This window comes from Adiantum capillus-veneris, chromosome 28 (genome assembly GCF_014529385.1).
Source record: "Adiantum capillus-veneris isolate H3 chromosome 28, ASM1452938v2, whole genome shotgun sequence".
Classification (NCBI taxonomy): Eukaryota; Viridiplantae; Streptophyta; class Polypodiopsida; order Polypodiales; family Pteridaceae; genus Adiantum; species Adiantum capillus-veneris.
In genome coordinates, this window is record NC_140958.1 from 53,797,706 (window position 1) to 53,818,922 (window position 21,217).

General features: G+C 43.9%; 1 protein-coding gene across 2 annotated transcripts in view; it reads left to right on the forward strand.

Moving 5' to 3' along the window:
- Positions 1-589: 589 nt before the first annotated feature.
- Positions 590-21,217, forward strand: part of LOC147420469 (outer envelope protein 80, chloroplastic-like) — a 71,676-nt gene continuing 51,048 nt past the window's right edge. Inside the window, exons 1-10 of one of the 2 annotated variants that reach the window (XM_086504697.1) lie at positions 590-1,308; positions 18,836-18,929; positions 19,315-19,397; positions 19,473-19,570; positions 19,659-19,728; positions 20,036-20,129; positions 20,219-20,303; positions 20,387-20,422; positions 20,510-20,663; positions 20,747-20,902. In XM_086504697.1, the coding sequence (XP_086360823.1) occupies positions 691-1,308; positions 18,836-18,929; positions 19,315-19,397; positions 19,473-19,570; positions 19,659-19,728; positions 20,036-20,129; positions 20,219-20,303; positions 20,387-20,422; positions 20,510-20,663; positions 20,747-20,902 (1,488 nt within the window). In that variant the 5' untranslated portion in view covers positions 590-690. Of the gene's footprint in view, positions 1,309-18,835; positions 18,930-19,314; positions 19,398-19,472; positions 19,571-19,658; positions 19,729-20,035; positions 20,133-20,218; positions 20,304-20,386; positions 20,423-20,509; positions 20,664-20,746; positions 20,903-21,217 lie in introns of both variants that reach the window. The other variant, XM_086504696.1, reaches the window with a different exon arrangement.

Here is a 21,217-nt window from a genome sequence, read left to right on the forward strand (position 1 = left end):
GGGGCATCCATAACTCAAAAGTCAAGATCCCATAATGTCACTTAGTTTGCATAGAACAAAGTCCATATGATAGAGATATGTGAAAATATCGTTCCCATGAACTAATGTGTGAAGAGTGCTGCAAAACTTTTGTGTAACATCACAAAATTGATTGTGCAATACTTTTAGAGCATGTCAAAACTCTGGGTTAGACTATTATATGATGTGAAATGGACCCTAAATTAGGGAAATGCACGAAAATAATATTGCTTAGGTCAAATAATAAAGCTGTAAGCATTGTTTTCGCTTTCTCCCTAGGGGTGAACTAAGGGTGAACTTGGGGGCAAAAATGGCGCCCCGAGTTCACTCGCCTCGCAAGGTGTGGGTCGAACCTGGGACCTCTTGATTGCCACATGAATGCCCTACCACCATGCTAGCACGTGTCACTGCCCATGTTGGCATGACACATGATCACACCCTAGTTCACCCATCCCAAGTTCACCCTGGTTCACTGCATGATCCGATCGGCTGAGATTGAAGCCGCCTCGCCCCGCCAAATTTGGGCCCTAGATGCCCTCCGAGCCATATGGCCGTGCCACATAGTGACGAGCCCCCCCTCCCACACACAAACATTAGATCCTCAGAAGCCATCATCAATACACAATTAGCAAATGAGATTATGCAGTGGAAGCTGGGCTTGAAGAAGCACGCATGGTGGGCTCTGTGACGGGGGCGAATAGCCCCTCTCAAGCTCGCGTGTCTTTTGCTCGCATCAACTTCTCTTCCGCGAATCCACAACCGTTACCTTCTCTGCACCCTTTAGAGGGTCTCTCACGCTGCGCCTTCGACAAGCTCCGCCCTTGTCTTCTTCAATTCCAGCACCTGCTCCAAAATCTGCTTGCACCCAAACCTACACCTTTTTGGGCATTTGCCTCTCTTTCTACAAATGGCAGCATTGCCAATGATAGCAAACCACAAGAAAGCATCTCCAATTCTCTTTCGGTCGCTAATCTGAGCCCTAATCACAACCCCAATCCCAATCCTAGACCTCAGAGGCGGCCACGGCAAGGCTCACAACAGGCAACAAGCGAGGAGCAGGAGCGTGTTCTCATCAGCGAAGTCCTTATTCAGAATAAGGATGGAGAGGAATTAGAGAACAAGGAGCTTCTCAGCACAGCTGGTTCTGCCTTGAAAGCTTCCAAACCTAATTCTGCACTCACGGTGAAGGAGGTTCAAGAAGACGTCCACCGCATCATAGAAACCGGGTATTTCTCTGCTTGTATGCCCATTGCAGAAGATACCAGAGATGGCATTCGTCTAATATTCCAGGTGCCCCTCCTTATCAATTATTTGTGATTGATGGTTTCTTATTTAATTTATTCATCAATGTGATATGCCAAATGCACTTAATGACTATTTATTAACATGGAAGCTGTCATTGGAGGGAGCTCTGCAGCTCATAAAGAATCAATAAAGAAGAGGAATAGATAAGGACTGAAGGTTTAGGATAGCTATGTGGTGTGAAGATTATAAAGCATGCTCCTATCACGTTAATTTGTCAGTGTTATGTGACCATTCAATTTCAAAGATAAAGTCCATGGCAATAGCCTATCTCAAATGGGCAAAGGCTGCAATAATCCCGGGGCTTTATTCCTTTCATGTTTGGCCTTGAGGGTTGCTGTAATACTGAGATGCCCTACATAAGGTGGGTGATGGCCCTCGGCTAACACAGTTTGGCTACACAAAACTCATTTCACAAAAATCATTCTTAAGAGAATAACCAGGTACTGTCTCCCCATCCAATAAACTCCTATAGGTACCGGCAAGGTTTGGGTCTCTAGAGTATTATTATCTCATATCAGCCAACTCATGATGATATCCGGTTGAAATCTGCAGACAAGGGACTTTGGTGATGGTGACGAAGTGAAAGTGCAGCGTAATGCGTGGTAACAAGGGAACATGTGAGAGAGATAGAGGAGAAGAGGAGAGAGAAAACACTAGAGAGAGTTGTTGTGAAGGCCGAAGTGCCGTGTGGCGCTGATGACCAACCAAAAAGATCATCATTTGTTTCTCCCTTTGTAAACAAAGATAAGCTCAAGCAAACATGCACACAAACAAATGTTTATAGACGCTAAATGATTAGAGATGAGGATCTAGCCGAAGCTTTGATACCACTATAATCGCGCCGTATTACTGTAGAGTGCTTATTTCTTATGTAATCACTTCTTAAAACTTGGAAAAGTACATGTATAACAAACACCAAAGAGAGTAGATCGAGAATGAGTCAACACTAGTGACAGCTTGCAGAAATAAACAAGAGAGTCAAATGCACACAACACAAGAAAGAGACAAGAGACAAATTGAGGGTTGAAGATGGGCAATCCCCCCGAAGGAAATATATTTCTGCTCAATCCAAGTACCTTAGGATTAAACTCAGTTACAATCAACTCGGTAGTGAGCTAAAGTAACTCACAATCGTAGATCATGCTAGATGCAATATATCATGTGTGCACATGCATAAACATAAATCAAACATAAGAGGAAATCTACCTAACATATATGTCACAAATTGATGACGTGGCAGTGCAACCCTGACACACACACACACACACACACACACGGAAACGTGATGATGTGGCTGATTGTACGGACGCCCGAAAAATGCATTGGCAGGCTGACTGTATTGAAATCCGTGAAACGCGTTGACAGTTGCTAACGTGGCAGAACAGTACGAAAATCCTGAAACGCGCTGACAGCTGCTGACGTGGCAGAACTGTGCGGAAATCCGAAAATTGCACTGACTGCTTTTTGGGCAGTTTTTGGAGCCAAAAGCTTCTGGGACTTACTTGCTTTTAAGTTAGAAGCTTTTGGGACTGTTTGCTTTTGAGTTTTGAAGCTTTTGGGGCTCTGCTTTTGGCATCCCTTGTAAGAATGAAAGAGCCCAAAAGGCCTCACTTTTGAGAGGATGTGGATGCAGAGTCTGAGAGTGAGCACCTGCGGGCGCATTGTACTTTGCTCAAAGATCAATATAAAAATAAATACCGAAAGGGGCGTCAGTCTGGGGCAATATCTCTTCGCACGGAACTACGCCGGGTCATGTCGTCTCTCTTGTGGAATGTGAAATAATTTGAAGTGAATTTCTGCTGTGTCGCAGTAGAATCTCGACTTGGGGTGTCCAAGTTTGTTACATATTGTCAGTTGCAACGGAATTAAAATGGTGAAGATCTAGTTTTACACTTCCACAAAATCCTTTCCTTCTTTCCTTGCGTTAGTGAGTACTTTGTACTTTGGAAAGCCTAATCTAACGGACTTGTCCAGACATGCAGGTCCTGCAAACAGGCTTACAAAATTGTTGGTACTAATCCTCTTAGGATTTTAGACATCCCTATCTAAGAAGAAGGGGAAAACTGGCTCTGGAAGTCGATGAAGTATGTCCACGTGGCACACAGAGCCATGTGCACGTGACATCCCCTCTTGCTTAAGGTGAGGTACGGGTATTGATCTGCATGGCCTCCTTGTATGAGGCTAGCAAATCTGGTTAGTGGATGAAAAAGCCTTCGTCCACCCAAGTATCTTCATGTGTCCCTCGATCCTTGAATTTGAGGAAATGTTACTTTGCTTCTGTCTTATTGCCAAACTGAAATGGAAGCATTCGAAAAACACTTTGACTGGAACAATGATCTCAGGTGGTTCTTGTTTTAGATTGCTCCTTGGAAGTCCACCCTTGTGGGGGCAACTCGACGGTTCCACTTTGGAAACGCGCTGTGCCTCCTGTGGACGCTCCAAAGGAACGGCCATGTGAGGTCTCGGCTTTCGGACTTTGACCATCCTTGACTTGAGTTTCCTGAAATCCACACAAAACTGAAATGAGTTTGATTTCTTACGAACAAATAGAACTGGTAAACCAAAAGACCGTACCTTGGGAGGGCGAAGCCTCCTAAATGAGAAATCACCTGGGGAGGGTATGTAAGGGAATGATGATCTTGGGAAAACACCGAATTGACCTTAACAAAACCTTCACTATACCTGTCAGGAATACCCAAGTTCCTTGATGTGGGGTTGACATAGATGACCGCCTCTTGGGCTCCTCGACGTAGCTCTTTGTCTTCCTGGATTGATAGATGAGAGGGAGAGAGAGGGAATACCACTCTCGACTCAAATGAGGACGGGCTGCGACACATTATCTTTGATGAGAAACGCGAGCTTCTCCCAATCAATAATGGGTTTGAACATGTGAAACCACTTAATGCCCAAAATGATATCACAGCCTGCAAGTTTAGAGACTACAAAAGGACGAGTAAATTGGGTTTATTGAATGATCAACTTGACATCATCACATTCTTGAAAAATCGAAGCGTCCATGCCTTCAGAGAACCCCTTGCAACGGGAGGGTGGGGATGGGAGAAGTCTGAAGAAGTGCATGTTTCACAAGAGATTCACTTATGACATCTTGAGAACTTCCAGAATCAAACAACACAATGACCCTTTGACCATTAACATGTCCATAACATTTTATGAGTTCATCCTCTTTGAAAGTCCCCTCCTGCTTAGCTTCTTGCTTTACCACACTCATAGCATTCACTTGAGAGGTAGCATGAGAAGTTGATGCAGTAGAGGTTTCCTTGTTAGATTCTTTCTTAGGACATTCCCTTTTCATGTGACCTACTACATGACAATGAAACACCTATGTTCCTTTGCATACAATGCTTGTTCTTCCTCACTTAATTGACCACCTAAAACTCCTTTGGCAATCTTTTCATCAGGTGTGAGTTGAGGCTTATCAGATTTTCCTTTACCCTTATCCTTAGAGTTATCGGCCTTAGTCGAGATGGAGATGGAGAATTAGATCGAGAAGAAGAACTGACAGAGTTCTTTTTATGGCTACCATTCCCAATAGAATCCTTGTTCTTTTCCTTAGACGAGTCTTGAGAGGAAGAATTACCATTACCTGAAGCCGTCTTAAGCTTACCCTTTTTGTGCTTCATCTCTTGGAGTTGAGCCAAGCGTATCGCTTCTTGCAATGTCGTTGGATCACCGGCCTCCACGTCAAACTTGATCGAGTGGTCCAATCCAAAGAGAGAAGCCTCTAACCTCTCAACATCCGATTTCCACAATTGTCCACCTAGTTGTGACACATTGTTAGCATACGACATCACCGGTTTACCTTGTTGAGACAGCCCGAAAATCCTCCTTAAAACGCTTCAAGTACTATGGAGGGAGGAAGCGAGTCTTGAGATCCTCCGCGAACTCCTCCCAACTAAGCTCAAGAGGGGGAACGAGGTAGGACTCGGCATGGGCAGCCGTATGGGCCGTCTCTTGCTTCTCCATCCATTCATCCTTCCAAGTGATAGCATCACCCGTGAGATGCATGGAAGCCAAGAGAACCTTGTTATTTTCAGACTCTTTAACAACCGCAAAATAGGATGTAAATTGATGCAACCACGAGTAAATGACAATAGCATCCATCTTACTGTTATACTGACCATGCAAGGATTTCTCCTCTTGGTTCAAGGAAGGTAGCAGACTAATCTTCGGGAGACTATCTACCCCCTCGTTGGCGCACCTCGCATGCAACACCCGGTATACAATTGGTTGCTATTTTCCGACGCTCAAGGCGCACGGGTCTACGCGCAATGGCAGACCTGTTGTTCCAAGAGTGGGAGGAGTATACACCGAAGTGTTGGCAACACAACCAAAAACACGAGATTTTTTTTGTTGGGATTAGCGAAATAGTGCAAAATCTTCAAAGCTCTGATACCAATGTCAAGTGCAGCGGAATTGAATATGGTGAAGATCTAGTTTTGCACTTCCACAAAATCCTTTCCTTCTTTCCTTGCGTTAGTGAGTACTTTGTGCTTCAATGAATGTTTCTTTTATGTTCCCCTGAAGAGAGGGGTTGAGAGAATGCAATGGAGATGTGTAGAGGGAGAGAGAAAGAGAGAGAAGAAGAGAGCGACACCCGATGGGGTCCCAACCAACCCTCTCAAGGGCCCCCCACACTGTTACCGATGTGGCATTTGCTTTAGATTGCGTAAATGGAATGTGTACACAATGGAATACCTCAACGCAGACTCTACTGACTTGACGATGACAAATTACTGCAGTAACTCCTCGGGAAGAGGCACTCCGGGGCTGATTTGATGCACCTTGGATCCTTCTCGATGTAGGAATTGCAAATGACCACCACAGGCTGATTTGCACTTCCGATGTGAGAAGAATGATGGGCTGAAAACGCAGATCTCGACGAGGCCGATGATGGACAGCAACGGAGCACTTGATGCCGGTGAGGGAATGGCCGAGGGGAGGCTCGATGGGCTGCCGAAGTACCGGACCGCAACGGGAAACTTGCGAAGGCAATGTCGAGCCACTTTCCGGCGAGGGAAAGGGCTGAAAACTGAAAACGCTGGGGCTGATCTGCTGCTGCAACTGAAAAACGCTGATTGCTGATCTGCTGCAGAACTGAGCGTTAGGGCTGATTGCTGAAAACACTGCTGCTGATTTGCTGATCTGCTGTCCCAAAGTGCTGGTTGCTGTGTAGGGCTGGAAACGCCAGATGGTTGAAGTTATCTCCTGCACTTGTCTTCAGATAGCTTTTTCCATGGGTGCATATCACTGGTTAAATACTTATTAGGCTTCAGGTAGGGCAACTGTCCTCGAGCTTTTCCAACAAATAAATCATAAAATGATTTATTTTAAAAATAGGTCCAAGGGTCCAGATTTGGGTGCAACTGTCGCACATCCGCTCAACATAGACATCATAGAGAACACTTAGAAAAGGATACAAGATTTGTTCTCAATTAAGTTGTGACACATTGCGAGAGATGACTCATTGAAACTCGTAAAACTCCGCCTAAAAGACTTAACAAAACTGAAAGATCACACTTGCACTTTGTAGATGATAGGAGGATGGTGGAGTTATGTCCCAGAGAATATTGACCGTCAAGTTGAGCCCCCTGGGCGTTATTTCTTTAAATGGTATCACCACTTTATCACGTTGTGAGATGAGGACTATTAGAGTCTAGATTACTGGCTCTAGTATCGCCGAGGAGCAGATTAAGGAGTGAGGGTTGTTTTGTGGCTGTGCCGGGCTGTATCTGAGGTAGACGTACCTTTTCACTCCACGGTGTTGCCCACTCGGTAGGTTGGCATAAAGAGGGACCCATGTTCTTGGGGTTTCCCGGGGTCAGAGTCTCCATTGTTCTTCACTTTTGCTACTAAATGTGTGTTGCAGGTCACCTTTAGTGAGTTTACACATTTATTAGCATTTATTAGCCATTTTCATGATCGTGGTTTTTTGGCTGAGTAGGCGAATTTAGTATTTCCCTATATATGTAGACCCTGTTAGAGTTTAGGCATCTCTCTTGGTTCGTCCAGTCGGTCCTAGTTTCTCTCAGGGACAAGTGTTAGGGAGTGAGGGCTATTTTGTGGCTGTGCGTGGCCGGTGTGAGGTAGGTTTCTCATGTCAGGTTGTGCCTAGCCATGTTTAGCCTTGGGTTTTAGGCTTGGTTTCATGTCCAATTGGCCCCTGGAGGTTAATGATATTTTATCCCAAGATCCCCTACTTTTCCCTAGGCATCTGGTACCCATCTCCTATTTCTCTCCCTTTTTCCAGGGTCATGGAGCATGGAGGCTGGGTCGGGCAGAGTGAGCCTTGGGTCTATCCATGGGCATATCAATTCTATGCCGGACCACCCTTGGTCACTTGTATGAGTAGATTGTTATCAACATGGAGAGCCTTTCCCAGATCTCTCTCTCTCTCTCTCTCTCTCTCTCTCTCTCATTATCAGATGTCCTGTCTCTCTACCTCAATGATCTCTCTTCTCCACAGATGTGCCTTGCTCATATGTTTGTCATTGCAGGTGTTCTAGATTGGACTTGAGGTGTCCACCGGATCACGAGCCAATTCTTGTCTTCATTGCATCTTCCATTGCCACCTTTGACATGGTATCATAGCCCTATGGTGATACGACCACCTGGATGCTCGGATTTGGTTGATTTGGTGCGATTTTGGACATGATTGAGAGAGAAGAAGCTTGTTGTTTTTTTTTTTCCTGGTTTTCTCCAAGTTTGGGACATATTTGCATATGTGGAGGCCTTGGATCCTCGTCTACGAGTTCCCCGTCCTTACCTTTGAGTACTCCGATCTCTCTTCACCGAGAGGAACCCGATGGCGGCTTCGAATGTGTAGCAATGTTGGATTGCTTTGGTTTCTTCCCAAATGGAGCCATGGTACCGTGCCTTCCCACAAGGGGAGCAAGCATGCGGTTGTTGGATCCAGAGGGTGAGTTATTCATTTCTAGCTGCTTCTTTAGAGAGAAGTGTTTGGACAACAATAGGATCTTCTTTAACACTTCTGGAGCAGGTTTCTATGGTTGTGTTTTCTTCGAGGAGATGGATTAGTAGGTTGGTTGTGTCTTTTGCAATGCACGTTTTTCTTGGAATTGTCGACGGAGCTACCTATCCAATGGGTAGCAGGTTGATGATTTAGTTGCACTTTTGTGTCAGGTCATAAAATCTAATATCCAACCAACCCAAATGATTTTCTCATATTAAGCTGATCATTTAATGCGGGAGAATAAATGGGAACAAGGGTTAGGATATAGGTATGTGCTTATGGATCTATCTCAAAACGGGGCCAAGGTAAAAGGATCCAAATGAGAGATGGTCTCTCAAAGAGCAATGCTACCTAATGGGTCTTAAAGACCTTAGGGTTAGCTTCATTAAAGACCTCCAAAGGTTAGCGTTAAAAAGTCCTAAGCAAGTTGGGGCTGACCTTGAGGTGGGAACCCTACCCAAGCTTGAGGTGCTTGTCGTGCTTCATGATAAGGTGCTTAAGATGTTTGTGGGAGCCTTGCCCAAGCTTGAGGTGCTTGTCATGCTTAGATGACTAAGGTGCTTGAAGTGTTCAATTCAAACATGATCTCTGAAGAGGCATAAAAGATTGTCATGCTTAAATGACTAAGGTGCCTGAAGTATTTAAACATGATCTCTTAAGAAGTATAAAAGACACATGTCAAGATCCTCCCCATTTTGCCCTCATGATGTGCTTGATTCCTATTGGATAGGCTTTAAAGGGGTCCAATGAGAATTTAGATGCATTTAAATAAATAATTAAGCTCTTTCTCTCAAAGAGGGAAAAGAGGACACTTGTCCAAATGATATAATTAAATAATATAAAAGAGAGAGAGAGAGAGAGAGAGAGAGAGAGAGAGAGAGAGAGAGAGAGAGACGAAGCATGAGAGGGGGGGCTGATTTGGGCATCCTTATACTCTCTCCCCTCCCTCCCTACACACACACGCACAACACACATACACACACACTCTCATTGTGTGAAGTGCAAAGTGCAAGAGCTCCATCTCCTTCTCCAAGCTTGTTGAGAAGTTGAGAGCCTAGGCCAACACTCTTGGCTATGGAATGCAAATCCAACCAAGAGCCATGCTTCAATGCTTAAGCTTGCCATCTTCTTCATCTTCATGACTATGCTATTATGCTATACTAAGCAAGAACAGTGATGATAAGTGAGGAACTATTTCTTTCTCCTATTGATTGCTTCTTCTTTCTCTTACCTACGCTCATTCCTCGCTAGCTCTATCCACCTTTGAAGGTGTTTGAGGCCTTGGGATTGAGGCCAGAGATTGTTAATGCTTTTACAAAGTTTATGTTATGCTCGTGATTCATGAATCTTTCCATCTTCATTGCATCACCTAGGTCTCAAGGAACACAAAGATTGTATTGTACCAAGTCTCTCTTAATGGGAGAATCTATAATACAAAAGCCTATTGGAGGGGAGACCGACTCCATATAAATCCGGTCCTCATTTGTTGTCAAGTTCTCTAAAATCTCTCTCTTACAAAAGTATTGTTTATGCAAAGTTAATTAAGTATTATGGTTATGTTGCTACCGCTACTTAAGTCCACCCTCTATGTTCTCCAAGTAGTCTTACAAAAATGCTTACTCTAATTCTCTTAATCCCGCTATTCTCAAAGTTCATAGGTCATTTTTATTACATTGGTATCGGAGCTATTGGTTTCTCTTTTCTTGCTTAAGAAGAGAGGTCCTTAAGCAATAGGGTAAGTGAGACAGGGATTTATTATCTTGGTTGAGAAGGACTTAGTTCGAGGTACACCGTTAGGAACTATAGTCTTAATAATGGAGTCTCTTGGGGTTTGCCTTTGGCTTAACCATTATTGAGCTACGAGCAAGCTCAATAGGAACCATAATCAACCGAGCAATGTTAGACCCTCTCCACTAGTCTTTGCAATTAACAGTGTCTAAACCACGGGTGTGGCTGCTTGAGAACTAATTTTCAAAGTAAAGAAGAGTAGCGACTAATGTTTTTGAGGGTTCCAAAGCACAAAGTAATTCTATAGATACGTTTAATTAGCATGATTGACAATAACTAAGAGAGTAGAATAAACATTGATAACTTTGATTTTGCACATGAAGGTGCTATTGATAATGCCCCCATGTTTGTTAATTATCTTGTTACTTGGTTGCATCAAGCTATGGGCAACCTTGCTTTGCAAGCCAAAGTTACCCAACAACTTCGTGCTTATGGGATTTCCCTTCCTCTCCAAGATGAGAGAGCTTAGGAGGCCTCTTGATGAGACTCCCAAAAGAAGACTCTCTCCCTAAAGAGAGGTGGAATCCAAAGAACGAGAAAGAAGCGAATCCCTAAGTTCCTTTGAAGATATGGCTCCACGAAGACGGTGGTTTAGACGGTCGCCAACTCCTCTCAAGAGGAACGGTCAAGCCATAGTTCTTCTCCTCGTCATTTGAAAGGAAAGAGAGGATGCTATTTCATCTGTAATAAAGAATCATCTTTCTGCGTACTTGATCTTTGCAAAAGAAGTACCTCAAGTTGTATCTAATTTGTCTACCTTAGATAAAGACAGGTCAACTTTTTTGAGTGGTTTCAGTGATTGTTTTTCGGACTCTTTGCCAGGGGAGTTACCTCATGAGAGACCTGAGGATCATACTATAGATCTTGTGCCAGGTTCTAGTCCACCGAATAGACCACCATACAGGGTTAGTGCAGCCCAACAGAAAGACATTATGGGTCAGGTCAACGAGCTTTTAGAGAAGGGGCTGATTCAGCCCAGTTCATCCCCTTTTTGTTCGCTTGTACTCTTAGTGCAGAAGAAGGATGGTTCATGGCGCATGTGCATTGACTATCGCGCCTTGAATAAGAATACCATCAAGAACAGGTTAGATGACATTCTTGATCGGCTTGAGGGAGCGTCATTGTTTACAAGAATAGACCTAAAGAGCGGGTATCATCAGATACGCATTAGACCAGAAGATGTCCATAAGACTACGTTCAGGACAACATTTGGTCTCTATGAATTTCTTGTCATGCCATTTGGTCTCACAAATACTCCTCCCACATTTAATAGAATGATGGACAGAATTTTTAGACCACATAGAAACTTCGTGGGTACCTTCTTTGATGACATGATTGTCTACTCAAAGTCTGAAGAGGAGCATAGGGATCACTTGACCGCAGTTTTCAATGAGCTACGCAAGAATAGGCTACTCATTAATGCGAAGAAAAGTGAGTTCTTTTTGCAAGAGATTCACTTCCTTGGCCACATTGTTTCAAAGGATGGGGTACGCATGGATCCCGCTAAAGTGGAAGCACTTAGGTCATGGCCAGACTTGAAGTCCGTACATGACATTCGAAGCTTTCTAGGCTTATGTTCCTATTACAGAAGGTTCATCCGAAATTTTGCTGAGATTGCTTCTCCACTCCATGCACTGCAAGGAAAAGGAGTTACTTTCAAGTGGACAGCCAAGGAAATTTTAGCGTTCAAACACTTGAAAGAGAAGTTGACTTCAGATCCGGTAATTATTTTGCCAGATCTTTCTAAACCTTTTGTGGTTCAATGTGATGCGTGTGGCCATAGTCTTGGTGCAGTTCTAATGCAGAATGGCCGAGTAGTTGCATATGAGAGCAGAATTCTTTTGAAGACTGAAAAGTCTATGAGAAAGAATTGCTGGCAGTAATTCATGCTCTCACTAGTTGGAAACACTACTTGGTAGGGGCTGATTTTGTTGTCCAAACGGATCATCAAACCTTGCGATATTTTCTTACACAGACGAAGTTGTCTGAGAAGCACATGCGATGGGCAAACATCTTGTCAATGTTCCATTTTCAGATTGTGCATGTGCAAGGGAAAAAGAACGTGGTGGCTGATGCGTTGTCACGAAAGCCCCAAATTTCAGCAGTGTCAATTCCATACCATTGTGAACTAGACGAAATGAAGACACAATATGCTGAAGATTCAGATTTTGCAAGGATCTATGACCAGCTTGTTGATGGGCAACATCATGAGCACTATATGCTTAAGAATGACTTTCTAATGATGCATGGAAAGTTATGCGTTACTAAACAGTTACGACCAAAGATTTTGATGGAAAGTCATGCTCCACCTTATGCTGGGCATCGTGGAATTGATGCTACAGTGAAAGGGGTTGAGACATTCTTCTATTGGCCAACTTTGCGTCAAGATGTTGACACATTTGTAAGATCATGCTTAGTATGCCAAAAAGTCAAATTTGACAGACAAAAGCAACTGGGATTGTTGTAGCCATTGCCGATCCCTGATAGGCCATCGGAAAGTATAGCAATGGACTTTATCTTTGATCTTCCAAGGACGCAAACAGGAAATGATGGGATTTGGACTATCATTTGTAGGTTCAGTAAGCAGGCCCATTTCATTCCTGTTAGGAAGAAGATAAAGCCAGAACACATGGTCAAGATATTCATGAGCAATATCTTTAAATATCATGGGATGCCTCAGTCAATTGTCATTGACAGGGATCCACGTATGACGAGTCTTTTCTAGAAGGCATTGTTTGAGAACATGGGCACTACGCTCAAGTTCTCTTCTTCGTTTCATCCGCAAACTGATGGATAGTCAGAAGAGGCAAATTCTACTGTCTTGGACCTACTCAAATGTTATGTCTCAGAGCACAAGGCAACTTGGGAACACCATCTCCCATTGGTTGAATATGCTTACAATAACACTGCGTATACGTCAAGAGGTAAGGCACCATTTGAGATAGTGGAAGGAGGAAAGAAAGTCCCGCCCATTTTGCAGACTAAGGACAAGATATTTGAGGCAGACAAGTATGTGCAAGATATGGATGAAACATACAGGAAGATAAAGATTGCTCTTGAGAAGACTCAGGCTAAGCAAAAGAAAGCTGCTGATCGTCACCGTCGTGAACTTGTATTTTCACTTGGTGATTGGGTACTTTTGCGTTTTGAAAAGGCAAGGTTAAGGAAAAGGAAAGGCAAGGAACGCTTGTTTCCTAAGCTCAGTATGCGATATTATGGTCCTTTTCAGATTTCAGAAAAGATCAGCGATGTAGCTTACAGGTTAAAGCTACCAGAAGGCTGGAAAATACATAATGCTTTTCATGTCAGCCTTCTAAGGCCCTTTGTTGGTGATGTGCCAGAGAATATGCTTGATGAGGAACTACCCGAAGTGGAAGAAATGGATGAAATCCTTGTTCCTGAACAGATATTGGCACATAAAGAAAGAAAGGTTAGAGGAAAAGTTGCAAGACGCTATTTGGTGAAGTTCAAGAACTAACCATCGTTAGATGCCAAATGGATGGAAGAGTCTGAATTGGTTGATTCACCTCAGCTATTGCAATTGTATCTTGAAGCCTTTCAGATGGAACCCACAGTGACTTGATGCATCCTTTTTGGAGCAAGGCAAGAGGATGGTTCATGATGCTCAAGAGAGTAGTTAAGCAATTGTATCGACTCTTTCCATACAGAATTTAGCTAGAGAAGTTTGTGCTCAAGAGTACACTAGAAGACTTCTATGCTTGATATATGTGTCGTAGCCAGGTTGGTGGGATTGTTTAATCGTCCAACGCTACATTTCCGGAAGCATGTATGTCTTGGAGTCCCATCATAGAATATATGTGATATCAGGAGATATCCGCATGTATTATTGGCATGCAAGCGAGGTCGCTTGCAGTATTTCAAGGGTGGGTGTGTCACCAGGAGGTGTATTTTTCCTGTTGCCTTCCGTAAATAAGTATTAGATATATTTATTTTATTTTTACTTGTTTGTCCCGGAACCCTTGAAAAGGTGCAAGTGGACATTGCATGGCCAGTGTGAAACGGCTGCAGCCAAATGGGTTTCTCACATCGGGGATCTAGGTCCGTTAGACAGGGACTGCCCGGGCGAGTTAGCACTGAATTGTGATGAGTATGGAAGCTCGTGTGCGCCAAACTGGAATTTGGGCCACTCGTCAAGTCACTGCAACTTTATAAGTTGAAAGGGGCCAGTAAATTAACCCACATTGTAGATGTTGGTCAAATGGTAGTCTTCAATGATGGTCAGGAGACCGATAGGGACGCCATGGAAGCATCTCCTAAAATTTAGGGAATTGCTATTTTTGACCGGAAAATGTGTTCGCGTCATTAGCTCTGGAATGACAAGGGGAACATTTTATTACTCTGCTGCCAAGTCAATTGACGCACCAGTTGAGATATTTTTAGCAGGGAAAGCCCAAACTCGGAAACTGGGCGACGTGTGAGCGATTCTGCCACTTTGGGAGGCAAAAACGAGCTGCATATCAACAAAGGGGGCGCCATTTTCAACCTCAGGTGGATTGTAGCAGGTACAGAAGGTATGGAATGCTTACCTTGCCCTCTATGCACAGTATGGTGACGGGAGTGATGCCCCGCACGCTACATACTACTCTCTTTCTCCCCTGCGTACAGTATGTTATGCCCCACTAGTGGGCTTCTCATTTGACCTATGTACAGCTGTGGGGAAATATGCTTTCATGCAGAGGCAAGAGCCTCTTTGCACAGGAACCGGTGTAGCTAGCTGCTGCACCAAAGCAGGTCCACGAGAGGGTGATAACCTCTCGATTGCGCAGTAAATTCAGCACTGTTTGCTTGCTGTTTTTACTCTGTTTTGAGACTGTTTCGTGCTCGGGATGCTTCCAGAATCAAGGGGCACCAAGCCCAAGGTGCAGGGAACTGTGTAGGGACTGTCGTGTGCCCAAATCAGGTCAAAAACAGGGCTGAACCAGAAATTACAGCGACCTGCAATTTACTATTTTGTGCTCCCGACTGAGGGAATATATCCGTGGAACAGAGGGCCTACCTAAGAAACTGATTCGGATTGATTTCGGTATCGTTATGTTGCCGAAATTTTGCCGAATCTGGAGCGTACTAGCTGGATGCAGGTGTTGTCTTCCAGGGTTTTTTTTTTTGTAATTCTCTCTCTCTAAATTAATGAAATACCGAAAGGGGCGCCAGTCTTTGGGGCCTACAGGGTGTCGGTCTCGTGTGCGCAGTGACATTCTAGTCGCTGGACGCAACTGTGTTCTCTTCCCTTCTCAGTGCTCTGTGTAAAGTTTACAGGTAATTGAAATAGTACCGCCCTCTACGTTGTACGGGCCGATTATACCGGGAGGGTGGGGATGGGGGAAGCCTGAAGACGTGCACGTTTCACAAGAGATTCACTTATGACATCATGAGAACTTCCAGAATCAAATAACACAACAATTCCTTTGGCCATTCACATGTCCATAACATTTTATGAGTTCATCCTCTTCAAAAGTCTCCTCCTGCTTAGCTTCTTGCTCTACCACACTCATAGCATTCACTTGAGGGGTAGAGTCAGAAGTTGACGCAGAAAAAGTTTCCCTTTTTAGATTCTTTCTTAGGACATTCCTTTTTCATGTGGCCTACGATTGAACAATGGAAGCACCTACGTTCCTTTGCATACAATGCTCGTCCTTCTCTACTTAATTGACTACCTAAAATTCCTTGGGCAATCTTTTCATACGGAGTGAGTTGAGGTTTATCAGATTTTCCTTTACCCTTATCCTTAGATTTATCGGCCTTATATTGAGATTGAGATGGAGAATTAGCTGGAAAAGAAAAACTGGAAGAGTTCCTTTTATGGTTACCATTCCCATTAGAATTCTTGTCCTTAGACGAGTCATGAGAGGAAGAGTTACCATTACCTGAGGTCGTCTTGAACTTACCTTGGTTATGCTTCATCTCCTTGAGTTGAGCCAAGCGTATAGCGTCTTGCAATGTCTTTGGATCACCGGCTTCCACATCAAACTTGATCGAGTGGTTCAATCCAAAGAGAAAGGCCTCTAACCTTTCCTCATCCGATTTTCGCAATTGTCTACCTAAGTGACACACGGTTAGCATACGATAATATAGGTTTACCTTGTTGAGACAAAGCCCGAAAATCCTCTTTCAATCACTACAAAAACTGTGGAGGTAAGAAGTGAGTCTTTAGATCCTCCTCAAACTCCTCCCAAGTAAGCTTGAGAAGGGGAACGAGGAGAGACTCTGAATGGCTGCCTGATGGGCCTTTTCCTCCTCCTCCATTCACTCACCCTTCCAAGTGATGGCATCACGCGTGAGATGTATGGAAGCCAAGAGAACTTTGTTATTATTAGACTTTTTAACAACGGGCAGATAGGATGTAAATTGATGCAACCAAGAATAAGTGACAATAGCATCCATCTTACTATCGTACTTATTGAATGTGATCTTCTCGGGAATTGGTTGGTTGTCTGAACGTGTAGCCTTGGTCGCCTCCGGGATGGTCTTGGCAACCTTTTCATAATTGGGCTTCGGGGTAAGTATCCAATCGCACAGCCAAAGTGGAGATGAAATCACACATAGTTTCCCTTTCCAGTCTATGAGCCTCGGCTTCGGCCGCAAATCGACGCTCCTCAGGCTCTGCCGCTTCCACCCGCTCTAATCGATGTGCTTCCTCTATGTCCATACGCTCTTGTCGTTGAGCTTTGTCTTACCGCATCATCATCTCCATCATCAAGCACATCATGGCATCCATGGGATTTGGTGGCGAAGGAGGAGGGGTTGGGGGAGGGCTAGGAGGATCCGTAGGTGGCACTTGCTCCCCTTCTTGATTGGTAGAGGTCTCCAAACCGCTACGAGTCTTGACGATGCAAGGATTTCTCCTCTTGGTTCAAGGAAAAGGTCGCATACTAATCTGCAGGAGACTATCTACCCCCTCGTTGGTGCACCCCGCATGCGATACCCGCTATACAATTGGTTGCTATTTTCTGATGCTCAAGGTGCGCGGCTCTACGCGCAATGGTAGGCCTGCTGTTCTGCTGTTCCAAGAGAGGGAGCAGTATACACCAAAGGGCTGCCAACACAACCAACAACACAAGAAAGATTTTTTTTGGTGGATTAGTGGATTATTGCAAAATCTTCAAAGCTCTGATACAATGTTAGGTGCAACGGAATTGCAATGGTGAAGATCTAGGTTTTACACTTCCACAAATCCTTTACTTCTTTTCCTTGCGTTAGTGATTGCTTTTAGCTTGAATGATGGTTCCTTTCTCTTTTCCCAGAGAGAGGGAATGAGAGAATGCAATAGAGATGTGTAGAGGGACAGAGAAAGAGAGAGAAGAGGAGAGCGACACTCGTGGGGTCCCAACCAACCCCCTCAAGGGCCCCCCACATTGTTGCAGATGTGGTATTTGCTTTAGATTGCTAAATGTAATGTACACACAATGCAATGCCTCAAGTGCAGACTCTACTGACTTGAATGATGACTTTTGCCGTGGTAACTCCTCAAGACGAGGCACCTCCGGGGCTGATTTGATGCACCTTTGTATCCTTGTCCATGTGGGATTGCGGATTGCCACCAAGGGGCTGATTTGCACTCCCGATGTGAGGAATGAAGGGCTGAAAATGCAGATCTCGACGATGCCGATGATGGATAGCAATGGGTTGCCGAAGGACTCGATCGCATCTGTAGGGGATAGCGTTAGCAGACCTCGCACCACCGTGACGGCGAAGGGATGAAATTGAAAATGCTAGCTGATCTGCTGGCTTTGGGCAATGATATGGCTGAAAACTCTAAAGCGCTGGCTGGTCTAGCTGAAAACACTGGCTGAATCTGCCTTATGCCAAAAATGCGAGGCTTTGTGAAGCGCTTACTCCAGATGATAATATCGCTAGCTCTTTTTGGGTCCCTTTATAGGCCTGAAATTTCACTTATTAACCTCCTTAGGCTTAGGTAGGGCAATCCGTCCACCACACCCAACAAATAAATCAATAAATTGATTTATTAATAGGGGTTGCACATTTGCCCACCCGGGAATCCGATCGACGCGGGGAATGGCTCGTTGGATTCCTCTAACCTAGAACTACATGCACGCCATGCAAGATGCCCAACATAGTGTAACAACATGTGCGTGTACAAACCATTTAAGCAAGCGGGTTCCAAAACCAGAAAACCTAATCTAATGGACTTGTCCGGACATGCAGGTCCTATGAACAGGCTCACAAAATTGCCAATACTAATCCTCCTAGGATTCTAGACACTCCTATCTAGGAAAAAGGGGAAAATTGGCTCTAAAAGTCGATGAAGCATGTTCACGCGGCACACAGAGCCATGTGCACATGACAAATTACGTGTTCCAAGATGGTCCTATAGAGTATGCGAGGTAGTGTCCTTTACACCTATGCTTCACGCTTTGATCAAAGCAACTTAAACATGAAGCAAATTTTGAAAACATTGCTCTATCTATCTATGAATTAAGGCTCCCTATATCGATAGGTGTTCCCCCGGCTGCCTTACCGTAGGAAAAAATACCCTGTTTTAACTATGAGTTCAGCCAGGTGAAACTGGTCCAAAGATTCTTATTGTTAAGACAAGTTTGTTACAATTAATCATTTGTGTTGTGAAATATGGGATCCCCCCTCTCCCCGGCGTCATTGCACAGCTATGCTTAAGCTGGACAAAATTTTCTTTTGCACAAATGTTGTACATCTATTCATCAACATCAACTGGAGCTTGCTGTCCCACTGTTGCAGGTAGAGCCTAATCAGGAATTTAAAGGAATGATCTGTGATGGTGCAAATGTTCTTCCAACACGGATTGTAGAAGATTCATTCAAAGATGAATATGGTAGTTTCTTTTGTTACTGTTCAAAGGTCACCTACTTTCTGATTGTTGAGGCTGTAATGGTTTTTATCTTCTTTGACTAGTATCATACATGCACTGAATATGTAATTTCCCGAAGAGCAAGGACACTGCTCCTTTCCCCAAATAGGACTCGTGTTCGACATATATGCTCCATTGCATGGGGGAAAGAGGAAGGAGGGAATTAAGGGGATGGGTAGAGATACAAAGCTCCACGTGCAGATTAAGGGGATGCTGGGAATAGTACAAGCTTGAAGAGTGCTCTGTATAGGGAGTTTCTGCCATTCTCGCTGTACCTGATTTGGTGGTTATATATTGATATGTGTGGCAGCCTGCTCACTGGAGTAGTTCTTGTTGTAAAACTTTACAGGGAAGGTGATAAATATCCAACGTCTGAATAAAGTACTTGACAAATTGAATGGCTGGTACATGGAACGTGGTTTGTTTGCCCAAGTGAGTACTATTAGCCAGTCATTGTGTTTGTTCATGAAGATGGAGAGGTTATATTGTTTGCTGTCTTTGCTGTAGGTGACAGACGTTGAACTTTTATCAGGTGGCATCATACGAGTCGAAGTGTCTGAGGCAGTGGTAAATAATATCAACATCCGGTTTCTTGATAGAAAGACGTATGTAATTTCCTGCCATCTTGAGATGCCTTATCTGTTCTGAAGATCATTCTTCATACGTGCTAATGATTAACCCATGTTTGCTTAGGGGGGAACCCACAACAGGAAAGACACGCCCAGAGACTCTTCTCAGACAGTTGACCACCAAAAAGGGACAGGCATGTACCTTTTAAGCTTAGGTTTTAACCTCTGTGATTGCTTGCTCTTTTCAGGCAGGTTTATGATCTCTGATTTAAACGCTGAAGTGCAACCTTTTATTTGCTGACTTGGCCTTTAGTGTAGTTTTCAAAAAATTCTGGATTGAGAACCTTTGTTTGGTTCGCTGGGAGTTCTGAAGGTGTAAAAGAACTTAGGCTATAATAAGTTCCTAAGAAGTAAAATTGACAAGGAAAGACTGAGTGCAACGGTTAAGAGGATGAGTGTTATTTAAATTCTTAATTATCCTATGCTGATTATATTTTACAGGTTTATAGTTTGCAGCAAGGCAGACGAGATGTGGAGACTGTCTTAACCATGGGCATTATGGAGGATGTAAACATAGTGCCTCAAGCCGCTAGTGGTGGTAGTCATTACCAGTTTCTAGTTATTCACCACTTTTGGTTAATTATGGACTTCATGGTGTCTGATGCATGCTTTCTGCTCAAGCAGACTCACGCATGGTGGATTTGACTATGAATGTAGTCGAGCGTGTCCCGGGAGGCTTTTCTGCTGGTGGTGGTTTATCAGGGAACGGGTAATTGCCCTGGGTTTTATAGAGTATTTAGACAGAGACTGCATGTCTTTTACCGTCTGCAAATGACATGTTTTTCTGTGCAGCATTACCAGCGGTCCTCTTTCTGGTCTAATTGGCAGGTCTGACTATATTTTCTTTTTGATACCTTGCGTTGATTTGGCATCAACAACATTCAGTGTACTTAGTATTTTTTCTCATGTACACAGTTTTGCTTATTCTCATCGAAATGTTATGGGTAAAAACCAAAAGCTGAACATCTCATTGGAACGGGGCCAAGTTGATTCAATGTTCAGAATCAATTACACCGACCCTTGGATTGAAGGTGATGACAAGCGTACATCACGCTCTATCACTGTGCAGGTGTGTGTTCTGTTTTTTGTGAATCAGTCTGTTTGTGAATGAGTCTGTAAAGCCCATGTCTTTTTGTCGCTTGTCTGTAACAGAATTCTCGGACCCCTGGGACTGTAGTGCATGGTATCAAGAGAGGCTCCTCAGGGCCTCTCCATGGGGGTGTAACCATTGGCAGGCTAACAGCAGGACTAGATTACAGTCGTCCTTTGAGACCGAAATGGAGTGGTACTGCTGGAGTATCTTTCCAGGTACATTTTCTCAAACTAAGTTCTATGCTTCAGATGGTACGAGCTCTTATAAGAAATATTGGGCTGTCTGAGAAAGTACCCCAACAGATGTTTTCACATGAATGTAGAAGGTTGCATGTTAAGTTTCTGTTCAGTAGTCTCAGGCATAGCAGGAAACTGAAACGAAAACTGAAACGGCTTTTACAAGTGAAACGGAAACACTCAGCAGTCCAAAATGGAAACGGGGATAGAAACGCCATGTCATGATATAGTGTGCGCATATTTGTGTAGATGCAGATGTTTGGGCTTCCTTGTTGGCATTGGTGTGTCAGTAGA